At 57.1% G+C, this 19,832-nt stretch overlaps 9 protein-coding genes and 2 non-coding genes across 11 annotated transcripts; 4 read left to right on the top strand and 7 right to left on the bottom strand.

Annotated features, from left to right (window-relative positions):
* Positions 1-1,474: 1,474 nt before the first annotated feature.
* GGTG_09303 (hypothetical protein) lies at positions 1,475-2,078 on the bottom strand (the record flags this gene model as incomplete). Its single annotated transcript, XM_009227147.1, has 2 exons — positions 1,475-1,575; positions 1,658-2,078. The coding sequence occupies 2 exons, from the start codon at positions 2,076-2,078 to the stop codon at positions 1,475-1,477; spliced, it is 522 nt and encodes a 173-aa protein (XP_009225411.1).
* A 1,091-nt stretch (positions 2,079-3,169) lies between these two features.
* Positions 3,170-4,442, top strand: GGTG_09302 (hypothetical protein; the record flags this gene model as incomplete). Its single annotated transcript, XM_009227146.1, has 3 exons — positions 3,170-3,399; positions 3,508-3,881; positions 3,970-4,442. The coding sequence occupies 3 exons, from the start codon at positions 3,170-3,172 to the stop codon at positions 4,440-4,442; spliced, it is 1,077 nt and encodes a 358-aa protein (XP_009225410.1).
* Positions 4,443-5,077: 635 nt separating this feature from the next.
* Positions 5,078-6,365, top strand: GGTG_09301 (hypothetical protein). Its single transcript, XM_009227145.1, has 3 exons — positions 5,078-5,444; positions 5,541-5,751; positions 5,890-6,365. Exons 1-3 carry the CDS (start codon positions 5,224-5,226, stop codon positions 6,127-6,129), a joined length of 672 nt encoding a protein of 223 aa, XP_009225409.1. The 5' UTR covers positions 5,078-5,223; the 3' UTR covers positions 6,130-6,365.
* On the bottom strand, positions 6,167-8,111 carry GGTG_09300 (hypothetical protein; the record flags this gene model as incomplete). The annotated part of the gene is made up of 4 exons (XM_009227144.1): positions 6,167-7,115; positions 7,184-7,415; positions 7,491-7,705; positions 7,770-8,111. 4 exons carry the CDS (start codon positions 8,109-8,111, stop codon positions 6,294-6,296), a joined length of 1,611 nt encoding a protein of 536 aa, XP_009225408.1. The 3' UTR covers positions 6,167-6,293.
* Positions 8,112-8,607: 496 nt separating this feature from the next.
* Positions 8,608-9,400, top strand: GGTG_09299 (hypothetical protein; the record flags this gene model as incomplete). The annotated part of the gene is made up of 4 exons (XM_009227143.1): positions 8,608-8,655; positions 8,726-8,784; positions 8,863-8,981; positions 9,252-9,400. The coding sequence occupies 4 exons, from the start codon at positions 8,608-8,610 to the stop codon at positions 9,398-9,400; spliced, it is 375 nt and encodes a 124-aa protein (XP_009225407.1).
* Positions 9,401-10,375: 975 nt separating this feature from the next.
* Positions 10,376-12,049, bottom strand: GGTG_09298 (xylosidase/arabinosidase). The gene has a single exon (XM_009227142.1). The coding sequence runs from the start codon at positions 11,849-11,851 to the stop codon at positions 10,442-10,444; it is 1,410 nt and encodes a 469-aa protein (XP_009225406.1). The 5' UTR covers positions 11,852-12,049; the 3' UTR covers positions 10,376-10,441.
* A 610-nt stretch (positions 12,050-12,659) lies between these two features.
* On the bottom strand, positions 12,660-12,742 carry GGTG_20187. The gene has a single exon. It is a non-coding gene; the product is annotated as a tRNA-Lys (tRNA).
* A 3-nt stretch (positions 12,743-12,745) lies between these two features.
* Positions 12,746-12,837, bottom strand: GGTG_20186. Its single transcript has one exon. It is a non-coding gene; the product is annotated as a tRNA-Glu (tRNA).
* Positions 12,838-13,641: 804 nt separating this feature from the next.
* GGTG_09297 (3-phytase) lies at positions 13,642-16,407 on the top strand. Its single transcript, XM_009227141.1, has 4 exons — positions 13,642-13,743; positions 13,841-14,422; positions 14,493-15,448; positions 15,541-16,407. Exons 2-4 carry the CDS (start codon positions 13,853-13,855, stop codon positions 16,313-16,315), a joined length of 2,301 nt encoding a protein of 766 aa, XP_009225405.1. The 5' UTR covers positions 13,642-13,743; positions 13,841-13,852; the 3' UTR covers positions 16,316-16,407.
* A 1,204-nt stretch (positions 16,408-17,611) lies between these two features.
* GGTG_09296 (hypothetical protein) lies at positions 17,612-18,232 on the bottom strand (the record flags this gene model as incomplete). Its single annotated transcript, XM_009227140.1, has 1 exon — positions 17,612-18,232. The coding sequence occupies one exon, from the start codon at positions 18,230-18,232 to the stop codon at positions 17,612-17,614; it is 621 nt and encodes a 206-aa protein (XP_009225404.1).
* A 735-nt stretch (positions 18,233-18,967) lies between these two features.
* GGTG_09295 (hypothetical protein) lies at positions 18,968-19,576 on the bottom strand (the record flags this gene model as incomplete). The annotated part of the gene is made up of 1 exon (XM_009227139.1): positions 18,968-19,576. The coding sequence occupies one exon, from the start codon at positions 19,574-19,576 to the stop codon at positions 18,968-18,970; it is 609 nt and encodes a 202-aa protein (XP_009225403.1).
* Between the last annotated feature and the right edge of the window lie 256 nt (positions 19,577-19,832).

Raw genomic sequence — 19,832 nt, 5'->3', positions numbered from 1 at the left:
GGTAAGGGAGTTTCGTGAGTAGGCTATGTACATCCCGAATATGCACGTTATTAGATATCAGTGTTTGGTGTAGAAAGAAGCCAAAGACCCCGTTCCTAGGGAAGCTTACATGATCTCCATTCTGACACCCGCCGCAGTAGTTGGGAGGCTCGTCCCCGTGCCAAGCGCACTATGCCGAAGAAAACCAGGAAAGGTAAAAGGAGCTTTGCAAGAACTCCGGCACTCTGTGGAAAACTCGCTGGCAGATGTGGAAAGGTAGCCAAGGCGGATATGGTACAGTAGATTCCACGGCTAACAAAGGGCATCAACAACAGGGTTATGGCGTGAAAGACGAGTGCCCTGATCTGGGAATAGAAAACCTCGAAGGCAAGGGCATCGTACGGCTCCTCGCGTGTTGACAGAACGGTGTACTCCCATAGGTAAAGAGACAAGAGACACAGCCCCCAGATGCCTATGAGTCTGACTTTGAAGAGGCCTAGGAGCACAGCCATGGACACGGCACCTTGAATACGGTTGCCATCTTGCCTCGGAGAAGATCTAGGGAGGGGAAGGCGCAGCGGAATATGGCGTTCGACGTTGTGGCCGCCCCCTAGCAAGAGAACCTCACGGCGTAGATGATCCAACATTGCCTTTGTTCTCTGTCGCATTTCATCCGCAGTGATCTCTTCATCGTGAGGATCCATCTGATAGGTTCTGGGGGAAAGGTAGCTGGCCGCGGGGTTGAATGACCTGGAGTGCTGCAGAAGGATGGGGAGATACATCTGGTGCGGAGAAAGGTTTTGGATTCAGCTCATGAGGGGGAACCTTGTTCGCCAATAGCCGGGTGGCGGTGGCTGGGGATTCCCATGTGCGGCTGAAATGCAGGACATGTGGAAGAAAACAGGTAGCCAATGGGAAAGTGTGATTTTTTCCGGCACTAAATGCAGGAAGAAGAGCTGGGAATGCGAAGTTGACTGGGGGCGGAATATTACAGGCAACCGCAATTATCCAACTGCAGTCTGTAGTTGGCTGGTACCGGCGTTAATTGGCTGGGGACTTGGGAGGGCGCTGTTTAGAGAGTAGAAAGGTAGGGGAAAACGGTATTTAAGAGCTAGTGGGAGAACTATGTATCTCGGGTGTGTCCGCCACCTCCGGCATGAAAATAGATCCGCCTTGTTTTAAAGGCACCATAGCCGGGCTTGTGCCGAGCGGGTAGCTTTTCGGGTGGTCTAACCAGGGAAACCCGAACTTGGCGGCGAGAAGCTAGACGACTTTGATGGCTCCAATGAGCTCGATAATGCGGCCACACTGAGCGCTATCCCAGGCATCGTCACAGATTTCTAGGGCAGGGTCGTTAGTGGGAAAGAGAGGAGAAAGGATGATCGGGAAGCCTGCAAGATATCAGAAACATTATGTGCTCACCTTCGTAATCGTCATTGTCTAGCAGCTCATGCCGGAGCTGTTCTCTCCCCGCATCACATCCATGATTGGGCGGTCAGACGACCCTGGTGTAGAAGATGCGCAGGCGAGATACGAAGTCCTTGAGAAGGGGCTCCGGTGCATACGGAATGCAGAGATGATCGGGCGTGATGTTGACTGCAACCATGCGGGTTATTAATTATTAGCTTCCTGACACTCCCCCGTCTGAAACTGCCCACACCAAAACAATTCACAATACCTGAGTAGCCCCCGCGGGTCTCGCATGCAGGGCCCTCAGTCTCGGGGAAGAGGGTTTCGTTAATAGTTGGTGCCAGCCACTCCAGGATTCCAATAGCCAAGAGTGCGCAAAACGCCATTTGGGGCACGTGGTGGTCGGTCTTGAAGTCGAAGACCGACTTGGCAATCCGGCGGATGACCGCCAGCTCGGCCACAACGGTGGGGGCGGGAGTCTTGTCGCGGCACTCCAAGTCCCAGACGTAGCTGGTAACCCAGTGGTAGATGGTGCGGTGATGGCCCTGGATTTCCCAGCCGTCGAGGCCAGAGGTGTCGGCGCAATCTGTAATGTACTGCTGGGCGTCGAACTCGTCGCGCTGCCCCAGCAGTTCGACGAACCTCATGGCGATTTGGTCTGCCTCCATTTGTTTCTGGGAGACAGGCATGATGAAGTCGGTTCTCTGTTTCTGATCTGCGCACAACCCTGGATTAGCGTACGAGGGTTCAAATGGAAAATGGTAAAGTAATAAGTCATGGAATAATGTATAAAGCTATATTCAAACCTTTTCGTGCGAAATTCGGGAGGTTAGTGCTCTAGGGTTGGGTTGGTGGTGGAGGTGGTATTTTGCATATGGAAAGAATTTCTCCAGCTTTTTCTGGTTTTAAATCCAACGCTTTGCTCCAGGCGGTGCTCGCTAAGTGTCCTCCATTTACTTCCTTTTTTTCCATTAATCTCTTCCCCCACCAGCCATGCGCTACTATTTCACCTCGAATCCACCAGGCCGGGGCTTGCCATCGCGCCAGGGTATTTCAGTCCAATTTTAGACATTAACATTGACCAACTGCGCTCTTTTATCCTACTACTGGCACACCCGACCTTCCGCCACTTCGCGCACTTTGGATTCTCACTGTCATGAATACTTCAGTTAGAAACCACCTCAGTCGAGATGCATCTTCCCTGGAGGCTTTATTACCATTTCATCATCGACGACTGGATTCAGCTTCGAGCACCAACTCCTACGGACAAGCAACTCTGATCAGAACCCACGCCACAAACTGGCACCGACAGTTAATTCCAGGCCTTTCTTACCTGACCAGCAACGATCCCGCTCCAGATGCGGCCGAAGTAGAGCTAGCATTTGCCAAAGCCGGGTTGGGTCTGACTGGACACAGGAGTGGGTTTTCCTGATAACTTCTCAGGATTCAGCTAAAAGATGAGCTGTGTTTTTCTCTTCCCGCCGAATACCCTCGTCTTGGAATGGATGGCGCCCGGGCAGCCCACGCTTTCATGGCACATACCATCCATGTTTTGGAGATAGGAGGCCCTTGCGCAATTCCACATCAACTCACCTGACCTCTTACACTCTCCTCAATAGAACCCTGCCGCATTCAGTTGCTTCAAGTTTGTATAAAAGTACTACTACTCTCACCGACCCCCGCCTCCACGCCTCAAGGAAAGTCATAGACAGCGCTTTTTGTATTCACGGCATGGGATATACTATACTTCGGCTTAGAAAATACCATAGGCTAGTCCGCGATGGTAGTTCAGATCGCATATAGGCTCGGTGGAAACCGTCCAAGTCTCGGCAAGGAAGTTGGGAATAGACAGGGTCGCCATATCTCCATGGTTAAATCTGCCCTGCATGTTCCCGCAGCTGTGGCGGCGCCACTAGCCCCGGCTGGCCGCGGCAAGACAAGCGGTCGGGGTCGGGCTTTTGAACTATTTCCCCGATCGGGAAACTCCGTGTTCACGAGGAGTGGCTCAAGGTGACAAAGTCCTACACGGCCATGCCCACGTCGGTCGCACGCGTGCTCCGCACCCGGCCCCGCTTTCTCTGGCCCATGGCATGCCACTTTTACGCCGAGTACCGCCAGGTCCCCGACGTTAGCAGTCGCTCCCAAAAACTCACCAGGGCGTCGCCGAGGCGCGCCGATGCGAGCGGGCAGGGTGCCAGGCCGACAGCGTCGAGGCGCTCGAGCACAACGACGTGCTCATATGGACCGAAAAGGAGGCGGGCGGCAACCCATCGTTCGGCTGACCCTGTCTTTCGCCGTCACCCACACGACCACGGACTTGTTAGCCCAAGTGATGGCTCGCCTGGCCGCCGCCTGTGAACTGATCGAGCCGCTACGCAAGGAGGCCGTCGAGGTCTTCGGGGCAGAGGGGTGGAGCAAGCAGTCCCTCTACAAGCTGAAGCTCATGGACAGTGCCCTCAAGGAGACGCAACGGGTGAAGCCCATTAACAACTGTAGGTTGTCCGAACAGCGAGATATCTGCCAGTACGGAATTCCGTTTTTGTTGCTGCTGCTAACGACATATTCGTTGGTGCTATCCAGTGGCAATGCAGCGCTTCGTCCTTCAGAATACGGATATTCAAGGCGGTATCAAGCTGCACAGAGGGGGCCGGCTTGCGCTTAACGCCAAGTTGACCCTCATGAACCCGCAGACGTATCCGGAGCCGGAAAAGTTCGACATCTACCGCTTCTACCGCATCCGCGGGAACGCCGAGGCCAGGGCCGAGGCAAAGGCCCAGCTCGTGTCGACGTCGCCCGATTTCGTGGCGCCCTTTGGCTACGGCAAGCACGCGTGCCCGGGCCGCTTCTTCGCCGCGGCCGAGATCAAGATCATACTGGTATACATGCTGGTCAACTACGACTGGAAGATGGCCGACAGCGTCCCGGCCGTGCCCAACATTTGGTTGGGAACTGACTGCGTGCTCAGGCCCGGCACCAAGCTGCTGTGCAAGAGCCGCACGCCTGAGATCAATCTCGACTCGCTTGAGTTCAACGAGGCTAGTGTTGAGGAGTAGACATGGGTTTTACCGCAAAGATGCCGGCCTTGTAACGGGGGGTACACAGCGGGGTGTATGGTGTAACAGCACAGAGGGATGGTGTGCACTCCCTGGGTAAAGTATTGAAGCGACATCTCTATTAGCTCGGTATTGGCAGGAAGAGAACGAACCCTATTTTTGCACAGTCGGGGGTCGGCAATGCAAACAATGAAGGAATGAGAAACAAATGGCAAGCCGAAAGCCAAAAGGCTTGCGACAAAATAGTATTTCAAGGCAAAATGAGCATTGCGGTCTCCTTTTTCCATCTTCGTTCGACCCGTTTACATGGCGGAGCACCTAACGACCGTTTCTGCTCCCACTTTTAAAAGAGAGCCAAAAACTCAAAGGCGGTGAGCGTTTGCACGCTTCAATGCTCCTCACATCCAGAATTCTCTGCATTTTCTAACCAGTTTTGGTGCTGTGATCTGGGGCGCCCGTCATACCGTTACATCGAGCTGCAGGGCATATGCAGCATGCCACCACGCCTGCAGCCCTGAGTGGTGCCCGACCCTCGCCCGGCTTTGCCCAGGGCAGCTCCTGCAGAACCGCCAGGCTAAACTGCTTGCAGCAGCAATGGGAGTGGGGGAGCCGCACCACAAGAAGCCGAGGGACGGGACAGATAGCAATTTGCCTAGGCGTGGAACCCACAAAATCTTCACCTTCACATCAAACTCCAAGCTCTCGCACCACCCCTTGACAAGCCTCCCATCCAGATATCACTCAAACAGAATCCAGAACCAAGCGTTCCTATCAGATCACAATGAAGGTCATCGTCACTGGATGCACCGGCCTCACCGGCGGCGAGCTGGTCAAGGAGTGCATCAAAAATCCCGCCATCGAGCACATCATCGCCCTGACGCGCAAGCCGCTTTCAGAGGCCGTCACCAGCCACGAGAAGGTGACGGTCATTCTGCACGAGGACTTCAGCTCCTACCCGCCAGAATTGCTTTCCCAGCTCCAGGGAGCCAATGGCTGTCTCTGGTACGCTTCCATCACGCCCTTTCGTAATTAATTGCTACTGTATTCCACCGGCCTTGATCTATCCAGTAGTAACTTCGTTTCCTTGATCTACAACAGGGCCATCGGCGGCCGGGCCAACCAATTCCCGGATGTCGAGACGGCCCGCAAGGTCAGCGTCGACTACACTCTCGCCGCCGCCAAGGCCTTCGTCGACGCCAAGCTGGCCGGAGAGGCCAAGATCTTCAGGATGGTCTTTTGCAGCGGCTGGCTGGCCGAATGGGACCAGAAGAAGCCCTTGCGATTCATGGAGGACAGCCGCAAGATCAAGGTGCGTCGCTCTCAGGCCGCAGCTGACAGCCGATCCACTCACCCCAAGTCGTACCGGACTCTTATCTTTATCACCACTCTTCCTTAATCAGCGCGTTGTTATGTTCTAACGGACCTTCTTTCTGTTCTACACATCTAGGGCCAAGTCGAGAAGGGTCTTGCCGACATGGCAGATGGACAGCCTGAGAAGTTCCAGTCATGGTTTGTCCGCCCGGGCGACATCATCCCCACCAACGGATCCGCGCTGCGCAAGATGGCGGCCTCCCTGTCAAAGGGCATTGTGGCGAACAAGCTCGCACAGGCAATGATCAAGGTTCTGCTGGAGGGCTATGACAAGAGGATTCTGGAGCCAGCCGACATCCAGAAGGTTCTGGCTTAGTCTGCTCGGTTTGTAGATCCTAAGAAAGAAAATGTGCGCAGGGACGGAATATCAAATTTGATATGTGGTTTGGTGACTGGAGAGTGACGGATGGGTTGGAGCTCTGTTTGGGCTAACATCTCCCGTAGCCAATAAAGCCCCATGCCGGATAGGCATGAAAGGGTTTATGATATCGATGGAAGGAACTTGTTGACTGTCATGTAAACCCCTCGCCGTTGCGACCTGAGACCCGCCAGACTCTCGATGTAGATGTACAGTCTGCAGACAAGGTAAACAAAGCAGAAGAACCAAAGTGCGACTCTAAACCGAAGCAGCGTCGCGTCTTCTGCTCCTTTGCGGGGACGCATATTCTGGTGGCTGTTAATATGGGAAGAGCCGCCGCTTGCCGTGCGGCTGTCCCTTGCTAGCCGTCCGTGCGAAGTACCGTTTGCGGTAGGCCTTGCTGGTCCGTATTCGAGGCTGCGCTGCTCGGGTGCGCCATTGCCAGGTGGCAGAGGATGTATCCCCTGGCTTGACTCTTCGTCGCCCTTTGCACGCATACCGCAACTTTGTTCGTTATCAACAGGTTTCATACCAACCAGCCGTCGCAAAAGCATCCGCACCCACACCAGAACCTCGGCCACGTAGTTTCGGATGTAAGACAGACACCCAACAAGGTTGAACATAACGTGATAAGTGGCGCATAATCTCCAAATGCTGCGTTCCGCCGTTGTTGGAAAATGGAAGTTCCAGGCACCGAAGAAGGTAACGCTGAAAGGCAGCATAGCAACGGCCATTAACAAACCCCAGCGTAAATTCCTGATTTCGAGCCACGTATTGGATGGAATGCGTTGCCACCGGTCTTCTTTTGCTTGTTTGTTGAATAACCGAGTATAAAGGCCTTGGGTCATGGGGAGGTAGTGCCAGAACTTCTTCGTGTAAATAGGTCGCGGTGAGAGAAAGTCCAATGGCGTCCCATCATCGATCGCTGGCAGGTTTGGATGCGTCTAATGCATGAGGCCGTACAGTTAGAGACCGACGCTCCTTTCGAGGGGCAACGGATTTGGGAGCAGACCTTCGATTTGGCGCGGGCACTCTCTCGAATTGCTGCGGTAGTTACGGAGCCTCTGGTGTCAAGGAAGATGGCCTGCTCGATAGCGGGCTTGTAGTACCAGCAGGCTGATGTGGCGATCGTATTCGCGCAAAACGACAAAGCTGTAAGTTCGAGTGTGGTGATGGGGTATCCTTTGGCAAGCCTCTGGGACTGGGTGATGATGAACCAAGCAACCTGCCAAATGGTAATAAACCTGCCACATAGGTATTAGCTTTGAATATAGTTGCACTTGGTGTATGTTCTTGGAATAACTGCGTTAGTGGCATACTTGGAAAGCCCATCAATCCGATTGCGCCGGTTGATATCCTCACTTGTCAGGGTTGGAAAATCCAGATGCCGGTATTTGACCAAGTAAGCGAGCTGCTCGCCGTTGATGGGGAAGCCATTAGGATAATCAGGAGCGCGGATGTAAAAGCCACCCATATTGGCAAAGAAGCCATGTCTCAGCGTCCATGTTTCTCCTCCGGGTAACTGGCGAAGTATCTGCAAAAGAATATGGAAATGGTTAGCTCCGTGCGTAACCGCAGGAAGGGAGGGGAAAACCTACTCTCACGCTCTGCTTCGCGTTTAATAGCTGGCCGACGGCAAGTCTCAAGAGGAAGTGTGGGCCCACCAAGCCGATGCAGGCGAGATTGAGCTTGTCAAACCATCGATGATGCCATTTGTCTTCGGGGCCAGGAACGTTGGGGGACGTGGCGATCCAGACGCACAGAATAATGGTCACGCAGCTGGACCAGAGGATGTCGGCCGTCCCCCGATCGTTAGTTTCGGAAACCCAGCCGACAATGTCGGCCAAATCGGGCTTGGCAGTGCCGCTATTACTGCTGGGTGCCGGTGCGTCAAAGGACCTGCTCAGGAGGCCGGTGGCGGGCGAGGGAACAGGAGACATCACTGACAGAAGACGGGTCAGTGCGGCTCAACTGTTTGTGAAGCAGTCGGATGGTGCGAAATGATTCGGGCCTTGGCAGGTGCCATGAGTTTAGGGTGGGTGGGAGGGACCTCTCACGAATTTATTGTTTTATGGCGCAAGTCGATCAAGCCGCGACGTTCCGCGCGGCACGACGCTTAGGGTGGTGGTTCGGGGGCCAAAACCACTTCATAGCCCAGGTGCCTTGAATAAATGGTGGGCTGTGCCCGTCATTAGTGACAATGTAACCCCTCAATACGTGCCGCAATCACTACAGATTGAGATGGATGCTAGCGTCGAGTAGCCCGTGCTGTGGTACATGCGGCCACCATTCGCGTTGTCGCTGTGGGTGTTGCTAGATTACGCATATTAGCCAAGGGATTTATAGCTGAGCCAGACAATTGGCAGAGTAAAATGGATTGGTTGCGGAGCATCTCAGAATCGCCTGTGGCCGAGGAGAAAAGCACGCTGGGGGACGATGGGGGAGGATGCCGCCCCCGAGAAAGCGGACAGGGACCCTAACATGGTGTGTGGGGTGGAGAGTGGCGGTGGCCTCCAAGCTGCAGGACAACTGCATAGCCAAATCCTTCCGTTAGCCGTGCCATTTCTGCGCGTATCAGTTCTCGGGCTTTGGGCGTCCATGGTCGATGTCGCCGTGAGTTTTTATCTCCTACTAGTTAATCCGTGTGCCGCAGGGGTCTGCGCCATTCTAGAATCTCCCCCATCCCACAAGGCGGATTGTCCTTGAAGAAGCTCACATCTTTGGGGTGTCGACAACCAAGAACGGCCTCGCTCCCGCGAGCGCAGATGAGCCGGCGATCTGTCTCCCATCGCTGGAGCCAGCTATTTCGGGTACCTTTCGCAAACACTCGCTCCCAAGCCGCAGCGATGCCGGTTTCGCCCCCCGACTTTCCCCAAGGTCGACGCCATCTCCTCGCCTCCTTCTCTCGTGGAACCAAGCCCCTCCTTCACTCGAGACGATGAGCGGAGCCTAAGCTTTGTTGCAGAACCGGACACCACTTGCATGTCATGTGCTTCTGAGCCTGGGAGCTGCTATCGCTTGCGCCCGCCGACGCACTGATGGCGACCATCACCACCACACTCTCCTGACACGACAAACAGCCTGGGTCAGCACGAACCTGAACACCCTAGCCGTCGTCCTCTCCAGGACCATGCCTGCGTACCTCTTCATCATCGTGGTCGAGATCGGGCGAGATCTTGAGCCAGGCGCGCCGATTCCTGTCTACCGGGCCGAAGTCACCCGCCGATGAGAATACCTACAATGCGACAAACTGGGAAATGGTTGCCGGCGGAACTTGGCCCTGGATCAGGCGGCAAGAGATGTGATGGCACCTTTGGAGGACAGGATGGACGTGGCCCCCGCTACGCTATATCCCTAAGCCATGTGATGCCACGGAATTTATCTACAGCTAGCGTGGAACGAGATGTTCCCGACCGCTGGCCACCCTGTCTGGCGGAGCAGCACAGGAAGCCCGTTGTGTGTGACGACTGATGGAGGCCCAAATCGCCCCGGACCGACGGCAGGGCAACCGTTTCGGGCACGATGGGCAAGTTCATGACGGCTGTCACGGACCTGTTCGGGTCCCTCACGGAGGCTGATACTTCAACTCTGCGGACCCCGCGATGCCTTCCGTCCAGGGCAGCGTTTCGGAATCACCATCTGGATGGAGTTCCGCTGGCCCAGGCTGCTGCTCGTAGGCGCGCCTGTTGCTTGGGGCGAGCATCTAGAGTGGTCTATAGAAACAAGATACGCAGATCGGCTTCTATCCATCTGGAGGGGGCGTTCTACGCCTGTTGCTGTACGTACTACCTTACAGTAACCCTCTATTGGAAGGGAATTGGAGCGTGACCGAGACGACAGTGAAGGCCATGACTGCTAAACGTAGTGATCATTGCAGTAATGTCCATAGAACCGAGGGCCTCAATTTGCAGAGGAGCCGTTGTAAAATTCCGACGGGCCCCCGAATTGTTCTCCCGACGTCGGTCTCATTAGATACGGGGACAGTGACCGGTACCGCAGAACATTGGCACACGTAGTAGACCGATTGGCTTGATCTCTATCTGGAGGAACTGGTAGGAGACATGTTGAGGGTAGGACACCCTCGGGCTCTATATGCTGCTTTGAATTGTCACCATCATCAGCGCCCGTCCGCCCGTCCGCCCACCCGCCGAGGTCGGCGAGGGCCCCTAAGGCCCGCCGACCCTTGCTAGCTGGCACTGACTGTGGTTCACCCTGGGCACCCGCACCGTTGCGACCGACGCAGCTGGTGCAGTCCCCATCACCTACCACCCTACTTGGAGAACTGCCACCAGTTCATGTTGAACAGATATCCCGAGCCGCTTCCAACAAACTTGAAGAACAGGTCCTTGGTGCCCGTCGCCCCGCTGACGCCGCAAGACACCGTGGTCCAGGACTGCCAGCCGCCGGTGCTGGCGGGGACGTTGCAGGAGCCGACGAGGGTGCCGGACTCGCCACCCAGGCGCAGCTCGATCTTGGCGCCCTGCGCGCTGCCGCCGGCCGCGACGCGGGTCGTGAACGTCTTGGGTCCCGGGGAGTCGCCAAAGGCGACGCCGGCGACCTTTACGTAGTCGCCGTTGTTGATGTTGTTGACGTTGATCCCGCCCTCGGAGCACGGCTCGGTTCCGACGCCGCGCGAGAAGGCAATGGTCTCGGCCTCGACGCGCACGTAGGGGTCGAGGTCCTTGATCTGCGGCGCCCCGGTCTTGCTCATGCGCATGGTGGGGATGGAGCCGTCGGAGCCGTACGAGAAGCGCTCGACGGAGACGGAGCGAGCGTAGCCGCCGCCCCCCGGGAGGGCGCCGTTGTGGTAGAAGAAGTAGGCGTTGTTCTTGTAGTGGACCACGGCCGGGTGGTTGGTGAAGCTGGCGCCCTCGGTCGCCATGATGAGGCCGCGGTACGTCCAAGGGCCCGTCACGGCGGGGGCCGTGGCGTAGCGGATGTCCTCGCTGCAGCAATTGGCGGCGTACAGCATGTAGTAGACGCCGTTGCGCTTGTACAGCCAGGGCCCCTCCTCGTACGCCGTAGGGCGCCGGGCGTCCCCCTTGCCGGCGGCGCGCTGGCCGAAGCCCTGGACCGTGAGCTGGACCCTGACGGGCTGGCCCGAGTAGGAGATCATGTCCGCGTTCAGCTTGACGTACGACAGGTTCGGGTTGCCCCAGAAGAGGTACGCCTGGCCGTCGTCGTCGAGGAAGACGGTGGGGTCGATCTCGCCGTTTTGGACCAGCGGGCGGCCGATAGCGTCCTTGTAGGGCCCCTCGATCTTGTCCGCCACGCCGACGCCGATGGCCGCGCCGCCGCCGGCGCGGGGCTGGATGGGCACGTACAGGTAGAACTTGCCGTTTCTCTCGATAGCCTGAGGGGCCCAGGCGTCTTTGGAGGCCCACGGGAAGGTGGCCAGGCCGGCGGGGCTGCCGTGGTCTTGCCAGTTGGCCATGTCGTCGGTCGAGTACAGGCGCCAGTCCGTCATGTTGAAGTAGGTCGCGCCGTCGTTATCATGGCTGGTTAGGGCGTAGAGGCGGTCCTTGTAAACCATTGGGGCTGGGTCGGCTGTGAACCGCGTCTGCACAATGGGGTTGTCGGCTTTGACGAGGCTGGGCGCGCCGGCGAGGGCGGCGATGAGGAGGCCACGGCAGGCCGTCTTCATGCCCCAACGCATGTTTCCGGTCTTGGAAAGATCCATCGCGATGACCTAGGGCTAGCGCGTGATTAGATAGCCAGTGCAGCCGATGATCAAGTCCAAGAAGGCAGCTGAGGAGGTGGCTCGGGCTCAGGGCTTGAGGATAGGAAGACAGTGGCATCATAACTCGGTTGAAGGCTCCCCTTTTATGATGGCCACGGAGCCAACCTAGACGGGATCTCCTGCCACGGCGGGTATATGTCTCCCCCAACGGGTCGAGCATGTTCAGGGCCCGTCACGCGCGCCAATGGGGAGGCTCGTTCGGGTCGCAGTTGACGCGATGTTATAAAAAAAAAAACAGTAACCGGCGTGGCGGTCCCGAGCACCAGGAGTTCGCAAGTCGCTTAGCGGGACGCGATGCATTCCCCAACGAGGCGACGAGGGTCGGCATTTGGAGGAGCGGCAGTGACGGACACGCGAGGGAGTGCGGGGAAGTGGAGGTTCCCGGCGAACTAGCAGTTAATCCATCCACACAGTGAGTTGCATCGCGGATATTTGCGTGCCATTAGACGGAGTTGACCTCTTCCGTGGCTCTGGGCTCTCCACTTGGGGCTGGCGACGGAAAATTTGCTTCCAAGACAAAAGGGCTGCGGTGCCTGGCGGGTAATAAGACGCGCCCCGCATGGTGAAAGGGAATGTTGGTGGTGTGATCCTGCTGTCGTGCGGACAAGGTAAATGGTTAGCTGGATAGGAGAAGTTTTCAGGCAGTGGCAGCACTGGAACTGCGAAGAATTCCTTAAGTCGGTAAACGAAAATTATCAACAAAAAAAAATAGGTTGATATGCCTCATAAACAGGCGCATCGGGAACTGAGCCCAATGCGGGGTCGAACCCGCAACCTTGAGATGACCAGAGTCTTAAGAGTCTCACGCTCTACGGATTGAGCTAACCGGGCTGGCTCCGATACGGGGAATCGAACCCCGGGCTTGGCAGACCTCAGGAGGGGTCCTCCGTGAGAGTGCCAGATGTTAGGCACTACACCATATCGGATGTCGCTAAGTGTCCTTGGTTGAGCCCCTGGGTCCGGAGACGGGATTATGACTCGCGGCAAGTAGCGTTGTGTGCGTGCGTGCCCGGCGGCTGCGGCGGGGATACAGAGGATGGCGGGGTTTTGTGCAGGTTTACGTCTGCGGGCTTGGGTCCCGCCAGCTACGCTAGGGAGAGCGGGAGCAGGGGTGGTGTCGGTAACTAGAATGGGGCCTGGTGGCACTGGAATCGGGGCAGGGCTGGCTCTCGGGCAAGTTTAGATGATGGGCGTGCATGCTGCCGTCGTCGCAAGGACTTGTCGATGAGGGTATTGGTCGATTGAACGGGAGACGGTTGCTCCTGCCGTATCTTTATGTGATATTAGCACCACTGCATCACCATGTCGCCCAAATACACCCGTCACCTGAAACACCAGACCCTACTGCATCACAGCGACAATCAGCACCATCAGCCAATCCAATGACACGCCCTCTCTCCTCTCTCCATGTACCACCATTTACCAAAAACAAACAAGTCACATCAATACTAGGGCGCGATTCATCAGACGGTCCGTGGCATCAAAGCCAAGAACGTTCAGCAGTCGCCCATCATGTTCTTCTTCATCTTCCTCTTCTGCAAAATCCGCCAAGCCGTCGATTCCGGAAGGTGGTATTTTGGCAAATGGTTCCGCCGCGCCCAGCCCAGGAGGCTCTCCGTCTACAGGGCTCCCTATTGGCTCTACGTCCAGCGCCCTGCACGCTTCTTGGTGCGGCATCGCATCATCTCGACTCGAGTCTACTGGGCCTGCTGAAACCGCCGTCTGAGCACGTGGGCCTTTCGCCGGCCACGATAAATACAGCGCTCCAGGCCGCACCCAAGACATGAAAGACGAGCGCAGTCTCCCCAGGCCTGTCTGTTGTTCAATCAGAGGTGCGTGTATTTTTTGCCGGGAACGATTGCGGGCGCTTTAGTTTCCAGACCTGCCTGGAAACATCTTGAGCTCTCGGCTGACCAAATTCGCATCCAGTCAGCTGTCGAGATGGCTTCAAGGATGGTGCTGGCCGTGTGGCCTCTGTGCACCATTGTTGCCGCCGTCGCAACCCAGGCAGCGCCCGTCAACATCCGGCTTAACGTCACCGCCGAGAGCCGCGAGATCAAGTCTGGCTGGACCTCTGTCTACTACCCTGATGCAGCATCGAACGCGCCTGCCCTCCTGATTGGGAACGATGGCATGACCGCCACGGGCGGCTTCCACGTCCTCAACCTCGACTCTTCGTCCCCCATCTCCGAGGTTACCAGCATCGTTACCGGGAGGACCAAACTTATCACCACGGTGTATGGCTTGGGCGGTGGGGAAAAAGGGAAGGCCGCTGCTGGCGATGTAATCATCACTATCGCGCAGACAGACGCCATCATTCGCGTCTTCGATGCCGTCTCCTTCGAGCAGATCCCCACACTTACATCGCCGACTGTAACTTTGGGCGATTGGAATGCCATCTGTCCTTGGCAAAGCAGCAGCGGGAACCACTACTTCTTTCTTTTCGGCAAGGGTGGCAGGGCCTTCCAGTATCTTATCCGCAAGGTCAATGATGCGGTGGAGATATTGGAGGCAAGTATCTCGGGATCACAGGGAAGAGTGCAAAAATGACCTGTCCTAACCAGCCCCGTGTACACTATAGGTCCGATCCATCCCCGTCTCGGCCTCATTCGTCGGCTGCGCCGTTTCTCAGAAGCACTCGACACTTTTCCTCACCGAGGAGGTGGACCAGGATGTCTACACCATGGAGCTGGTCGAGAACACTGCCGCGCCGGCTATCGTCAAGGTTGCCAACGTCACCGGGGCCACCGGTGTTTCCATCTATGAGACAAGCTGTGCCGACAAGGATTACATTTTCGTCGCCCGCGAGGACTCCATCTCTGTCTACTATCATCCCTGGGAAATTGTCGGCAAGGTGACTCTGACAGGCCGGAAGAAGATGGAGATCGAGGGGCTGAGCATATACCAAGCCTCCACGCCTCACTACCCCCTTGGCGCTCTCACCTACAGCATGAAGGCTAACTCCTTCCAGGGTTTTGCTGTCTCTTCTCTGTCCGAGCTGCTGGCAGAGCTTGGCATCCGGCCGAACACAGCCTACAGCCCCAGGGCTCGGTCGAGCGATGGTGGGCCGTCCCCCATCTCCGGCTCATGCTCTGGGAATGGCTACTTCACCAACCAACAGTGCAGCTGCTTCCTCGGTTTCACCGGCCCCGAGTGCAACCAGTTCGCCTGCACAAACTCCTGTTCCGGCAAGGGCCGCTGCACTGGCCCGAATCAGTGTAGCTGTGACGCCGGCTGGGGTGGACTGCACTGCTCGTTTCTGCTCGTCGAGCCTTCCTACGAGACCGATGCCAACGGTGGCGATGGCGACGACCCGGCCATCTGGATCTCTCCCGTGTCTCCAGAGCTGTCTCGCGTCATCATGACGGTCAAGTCCGAGCGCGGCGCGGGATTGGGGGTGTTCGACCTGCAGGGAAAACAGACGCAGGCTTTTCCAGCGCCGCAACCGAACAACGTGGACATGATATACGGCTTCCAGGCCGGCGACCGCCGTGTCGATCTGGCATTCGCAGGATGCCGGACTGACAACACTCTGTGGTACGTTACGAACTCGCTCCAACCCCCAACGCCTGCAAACATGCAGATGAAGCAAGCAACTTTGAGGCTGACCCATGCTATCTCCTCCACAGTCTCTTCGAGATGCATCCCAACGGAACACTGTCAGACATCCCCGGTGGCAGCCAGCCCCTCCCTCCCAAGTACAAGGTCTACGGCTCGTGCACCTACCTCTCCCCCAAGACCGGGAAGCAGTACCTCTTCGTCAACGAGAAGTCGGCCCGCTACCTGCAGTACGAGCTCACGGCGGCGGCGGACGGCACGCTCCAAACGACCCTCGTCCGCGACTTCATCGGCGGCAACGGCGGCCAGGTCGAGGGCTGCGTGACGGACGAGCAGAACGGCTGGCTCTTCCTAGGCGAGGAGCCCGTCGCGCTGTGGCGGTACGACGCCGAACCCAACTCGACCGCGCCCGGCCACCTCGTCGCGGCCGTGGGCGACAGCGGGCCGCTCAACGCCGAGGTCGAGGGCGTCACGCTCGTCACGGGCAAGAGGCCCGACCAGGGCTACATCCTCGCCTCCAACCAGGGCGTCAGCTCCTTCGCCGTCTACCGGCGCGCCGAGCCGCACGAGTACGTGACCACATTCCAGGTCGTGCGGTCGGCAGACGGCCGCATCGACGCCGTGTCCAACACGGACGGCATCACCGCCGTCGGCAAGGCGCTGGGCCCGGACTTCCCGCGCGGCCTGGTCGTGGTGCACGACGACGCGAACGAGCTGCCAGGCGGCGGGGCGAGCGAGGACGCGAGCTTCAAGCTGATCAGCCTGGAGAAGATTCTGGGGGCTGAGGCGTTGAAGGGGCTGAACCTGCTCGACGATGTTGACCCTGAGTGGGACCCTCGCGCTTGACCTGTCGTAGCCGAGGGGTGACGTGGGCTCATCTGTGACTCTAGCTCAAACTAGAAAGATGTAAATGATGAACAGAAGCAAACTTGGGATGGCGTCTTTGTACATGCCCGCTCCATATCTGCCAGCCTGTGGAGGAATCCTCAATGACGCTTGCCAGAACCCATGCTCCAGCACCTTGCAAACGAGCCAGGTATGTATGTAGCAGCTTTGCAAGGAGGAGTTGCCAGCTTTGCCTGACTGGGGAACGTGGTTAATGTCTCGATTTCGTCACTGATACCAACGTGTCACGGCGACTGCCCGTGCCCTGCGAAGAGCAACCCGAGCTCACCCAAATATTGCAGAACCTGCCTCTTGTAGCAGGAAGGCACGGCCAACTAGTAGCCCAATCACGTAGCACCAGGAGACTACCCCGCAATACCGCGTAGCGATCACAGAAAGGCACCCGGCCAACAAAAGTGCGCGCTTGTCCGGCCAACGAAGCCTGCACCACTCATCACAACATCTGGGGGGTCTGTATAAATAATCGTGCAGGCGTCTCTTGGGAGCTGATGGCTTTTCTGGTGCCTCGATAAGATTGTCAGAGGCGCCAAACGCAGTTCGTTCCTTCATACCCTACCCTGCCCACCTCACGGCTGGCCAGCTCCCTAGGGAACATAGACAAGCTAAGATCCGCCGTCCTAAACAGGCGCTCGGATTCTACGTCACGGCTGCGCGCCCGCACGCCAGATCTTCGGTGTGGTCGACGGCGGCTGCTCGGATGCGATAGCTTCAGCTAATATGCGACAAGGGATATTCCCTGATCATGCAACGCGCCGTCCTCTCCCTCGAACCCGGTCCTGTGAGATCCAGCAACCACATTGGCACCCACATCCATACCGATCCGCTCTTTTCCACCGCCCAGACTGGGCCCCTGCGAGCATTAGTGAGCCCTGTTCTACGGGTTTGGTGATTTTTCAGCAGCCAGTGGCACGCTACTTTGGGCTCTATATTGCTATATCTCCTGAGCGCAGCTTCGTACATATCCGGCGCTCCCCAACGTCATATCTGGTAACCTTCAAGGCACAACCGAGGTGGCCACCCAAGACGCGTGAATACAGGGGCAGGGAGGCAGCACGCGGGACAGAAAGAGAGACTGGGGCGAGACAGTTAATGAAATCGACTAGCAACAATCCCCTCCCCAGTCGACGCAAACTTTGTCCACTACAGCCGCCACCGCAAGAGTTCAAAGCGTGATTCAGGCAACCCAAACCGCTACTTGCACTGAGCAGGGCCCCGCCGCTGCGTGTCCCGAGATGCTCAATCCCGAGTTTGGTGGATGACATTCAGATAGAGCCAGGCAAGAAGGTCAGGGGCGTCACAGGGGGGCATGTCACCCCCCTGGAGGAAGGTATCAGCCACCTTGGAGCACCCTAAAAAGTTGATCCTGAGTATCTCCAGCCTCATCGCTAGCACTCTGAGCACCGCCAACTCATCCGAGATTCGCGAGCTGAGCTGGCCAAGAAGTTCAAGGTAGCTTTGCGTGTTGTCGGGGTGGTGGGATACGAACGCCATCTGCCACTTGCAAAACTCGGCGACCTTTTGGCTCCTGTCATCGCCGGGAGGCCAGGCGAATATCACCGTCGAGTTAAAGCTGTCAAGCACCGGGACAAGCGCCCAGTGCACACCGCTGGTCGGGCGAATCAGCCGTTTGAGGCTGTAGAAATGGAGATTTCGAGCTTCGTCGAAAGTTCTGCTCAGCAAATTGTCGGTGTCCTTGCAGTGTTGTTCGATAAGAGTTTCTTGCTCAATAAATTCATTCAGTCTCTTCACCATGCCTCCACAGCGCATGGCGTTTTCCGTAGCTAGGAGAAGTATGGCCTCCTTAACATGGAGGGGAGTATCATGGGGTATCGGCACGACTGCCTGAGGCTGAGGCATTGTGGCTAGTTGGCAATTCGTAACTAGGGCTTGAGGGGTGTGGGGCGGTGGCCTATTGGTGTTTTGAGGAGTGTTCCTGCCTGCAATACATTTTACACCCGGCATGTGGCCATCCTTTTATATCTGCCGAACCGCCTCGCTGTTACGTTATAGTTCTTGATTCACTTCCACTCAATGTCGTCGGACGCCGGTCCTGATTCAACAGCAACGTGGCCGTGTAGATAACACCGCTGCAAGGTTAGAAACACCTAAGCACCGTAGAAGTGAGGATGCGAGAATCACAGTGGGTGAAGTGACTGCGAGCAACAACACGACATTTCGAGACGGGCAACACCATCGGCCGACAAAGTGAGTTGGCTGCAACGGTTGAAAATAACCAAGGACATAGCCAGCCGAGCAGGAGCTATTGTTGAATGCATTGAGGCCGCAGCCGTGCCATGTATGTGACATTCTGCTCTCTCTGAATTTCAAAACCTCACAAAACCTCAGGATCATGCGAGACATTGCACACCGCGTATTCGGTAGAGTTCCCCGACATCTACCGGATCTTTGGGAAAGGCTTTACATCGTAGGGGAGGTGAACTCTCCTTGGAGTAAATGTCAGAGAGGAGTAAGTAGTGTGCGTGGGTCCGCAGGAGAGAGCTGGCTTGGTCTCTATTTCTATGAAGATAGTTGCATATTCTGCCGTCATAGAGAGGTTGGGATTGTATTGACATAAATCCTCTGCCGCATATCCTAAGATTGATGTGGGAGCTCCAACTCCAGCTCCGCCTTGGCCCGATCGTGGAGCAATGCCAGCCGCGTGGAATAACTGCCCAGGCCGTTGCCGGCCCTCCTTATGCAGAAACCCCGGGACAGCCCGACGCAGCGGTCGACCTCGCGGCACACGGCGTGGAGCCGCACCTCCATGGCCCTGACGACGGGCATCAGCTCCGCAATCTCGCGGGAGATGCAGACGAGCTCGCCGCGGTACGCCCTGGCCTCGTCGTAGCGGTCCATGGCGCGTTCGGCGCGCCAGACCAGCCTCAGGCAGGAGCCGCGCAGCCGCTGCGCGTGGTTCTCGCCGGGCGCCCAGAGCGGCGAGATGACGCTGTTGCAGGCCACGAGGTGGTTGGCCATGCCCTCGCGGCCGGTGACGACGTCGACGCGCTGGGCGCGCTCGAGGAGCTCGGCGGCGTGGTCGTCGAGGTCGATGCCCGGCCGGGGCCGCTCGCAGTGGGCGGCGATGCGGAGCCCGGTCGCCGCGAGCCACGCCAGGTTGTGCCTGAGGCTGCGGCAGAAGTTGGAGTGGGAGGTGGCGATGCGGGCCATGCGCTCCTCGATGGCCTCGTTGCTTGGCGCCATTGTCTCGGGCTGGGACGGGACTGGTATATCTGGGCCGGATCGGGTGAAGGTGGTCTATTAAAGCAGCATCAGAGTGGTGGTTAGTTTCGCAGAGGTCAGATCTTCTTGCCACTATCCCTCGAACGTACTCTATTTTGCGTCAAGAGTGTGGTTTATCGCGGGTGTTGGAGAGAAATGTAGCTGCTGTGGTAGCTAAAACACGGACCGAGAGAAAGCATGGAAAACTCAGATTCTGAATATTTTCCTGGGCTTCCTT

The sequence above is a fragment of the Gaeumannomyces tritici genome (genome assembly GCF_000145635.1).
Source record: "Gaeumannomyces tritici R3-111a-1 unplaced genomic scaffold supercont2.5, whole genome shotgun sequence".
NCBI lineage: Eukaryota > Fungi > Ascomycota > Sordariomycetes > Magnaporthales > Magnaporthaceae > Gaeumannomyces > Gaeumannomyces tritici.
This window is presented reverse-complemented; position numbering and strand designations above follow the sequence as displayed.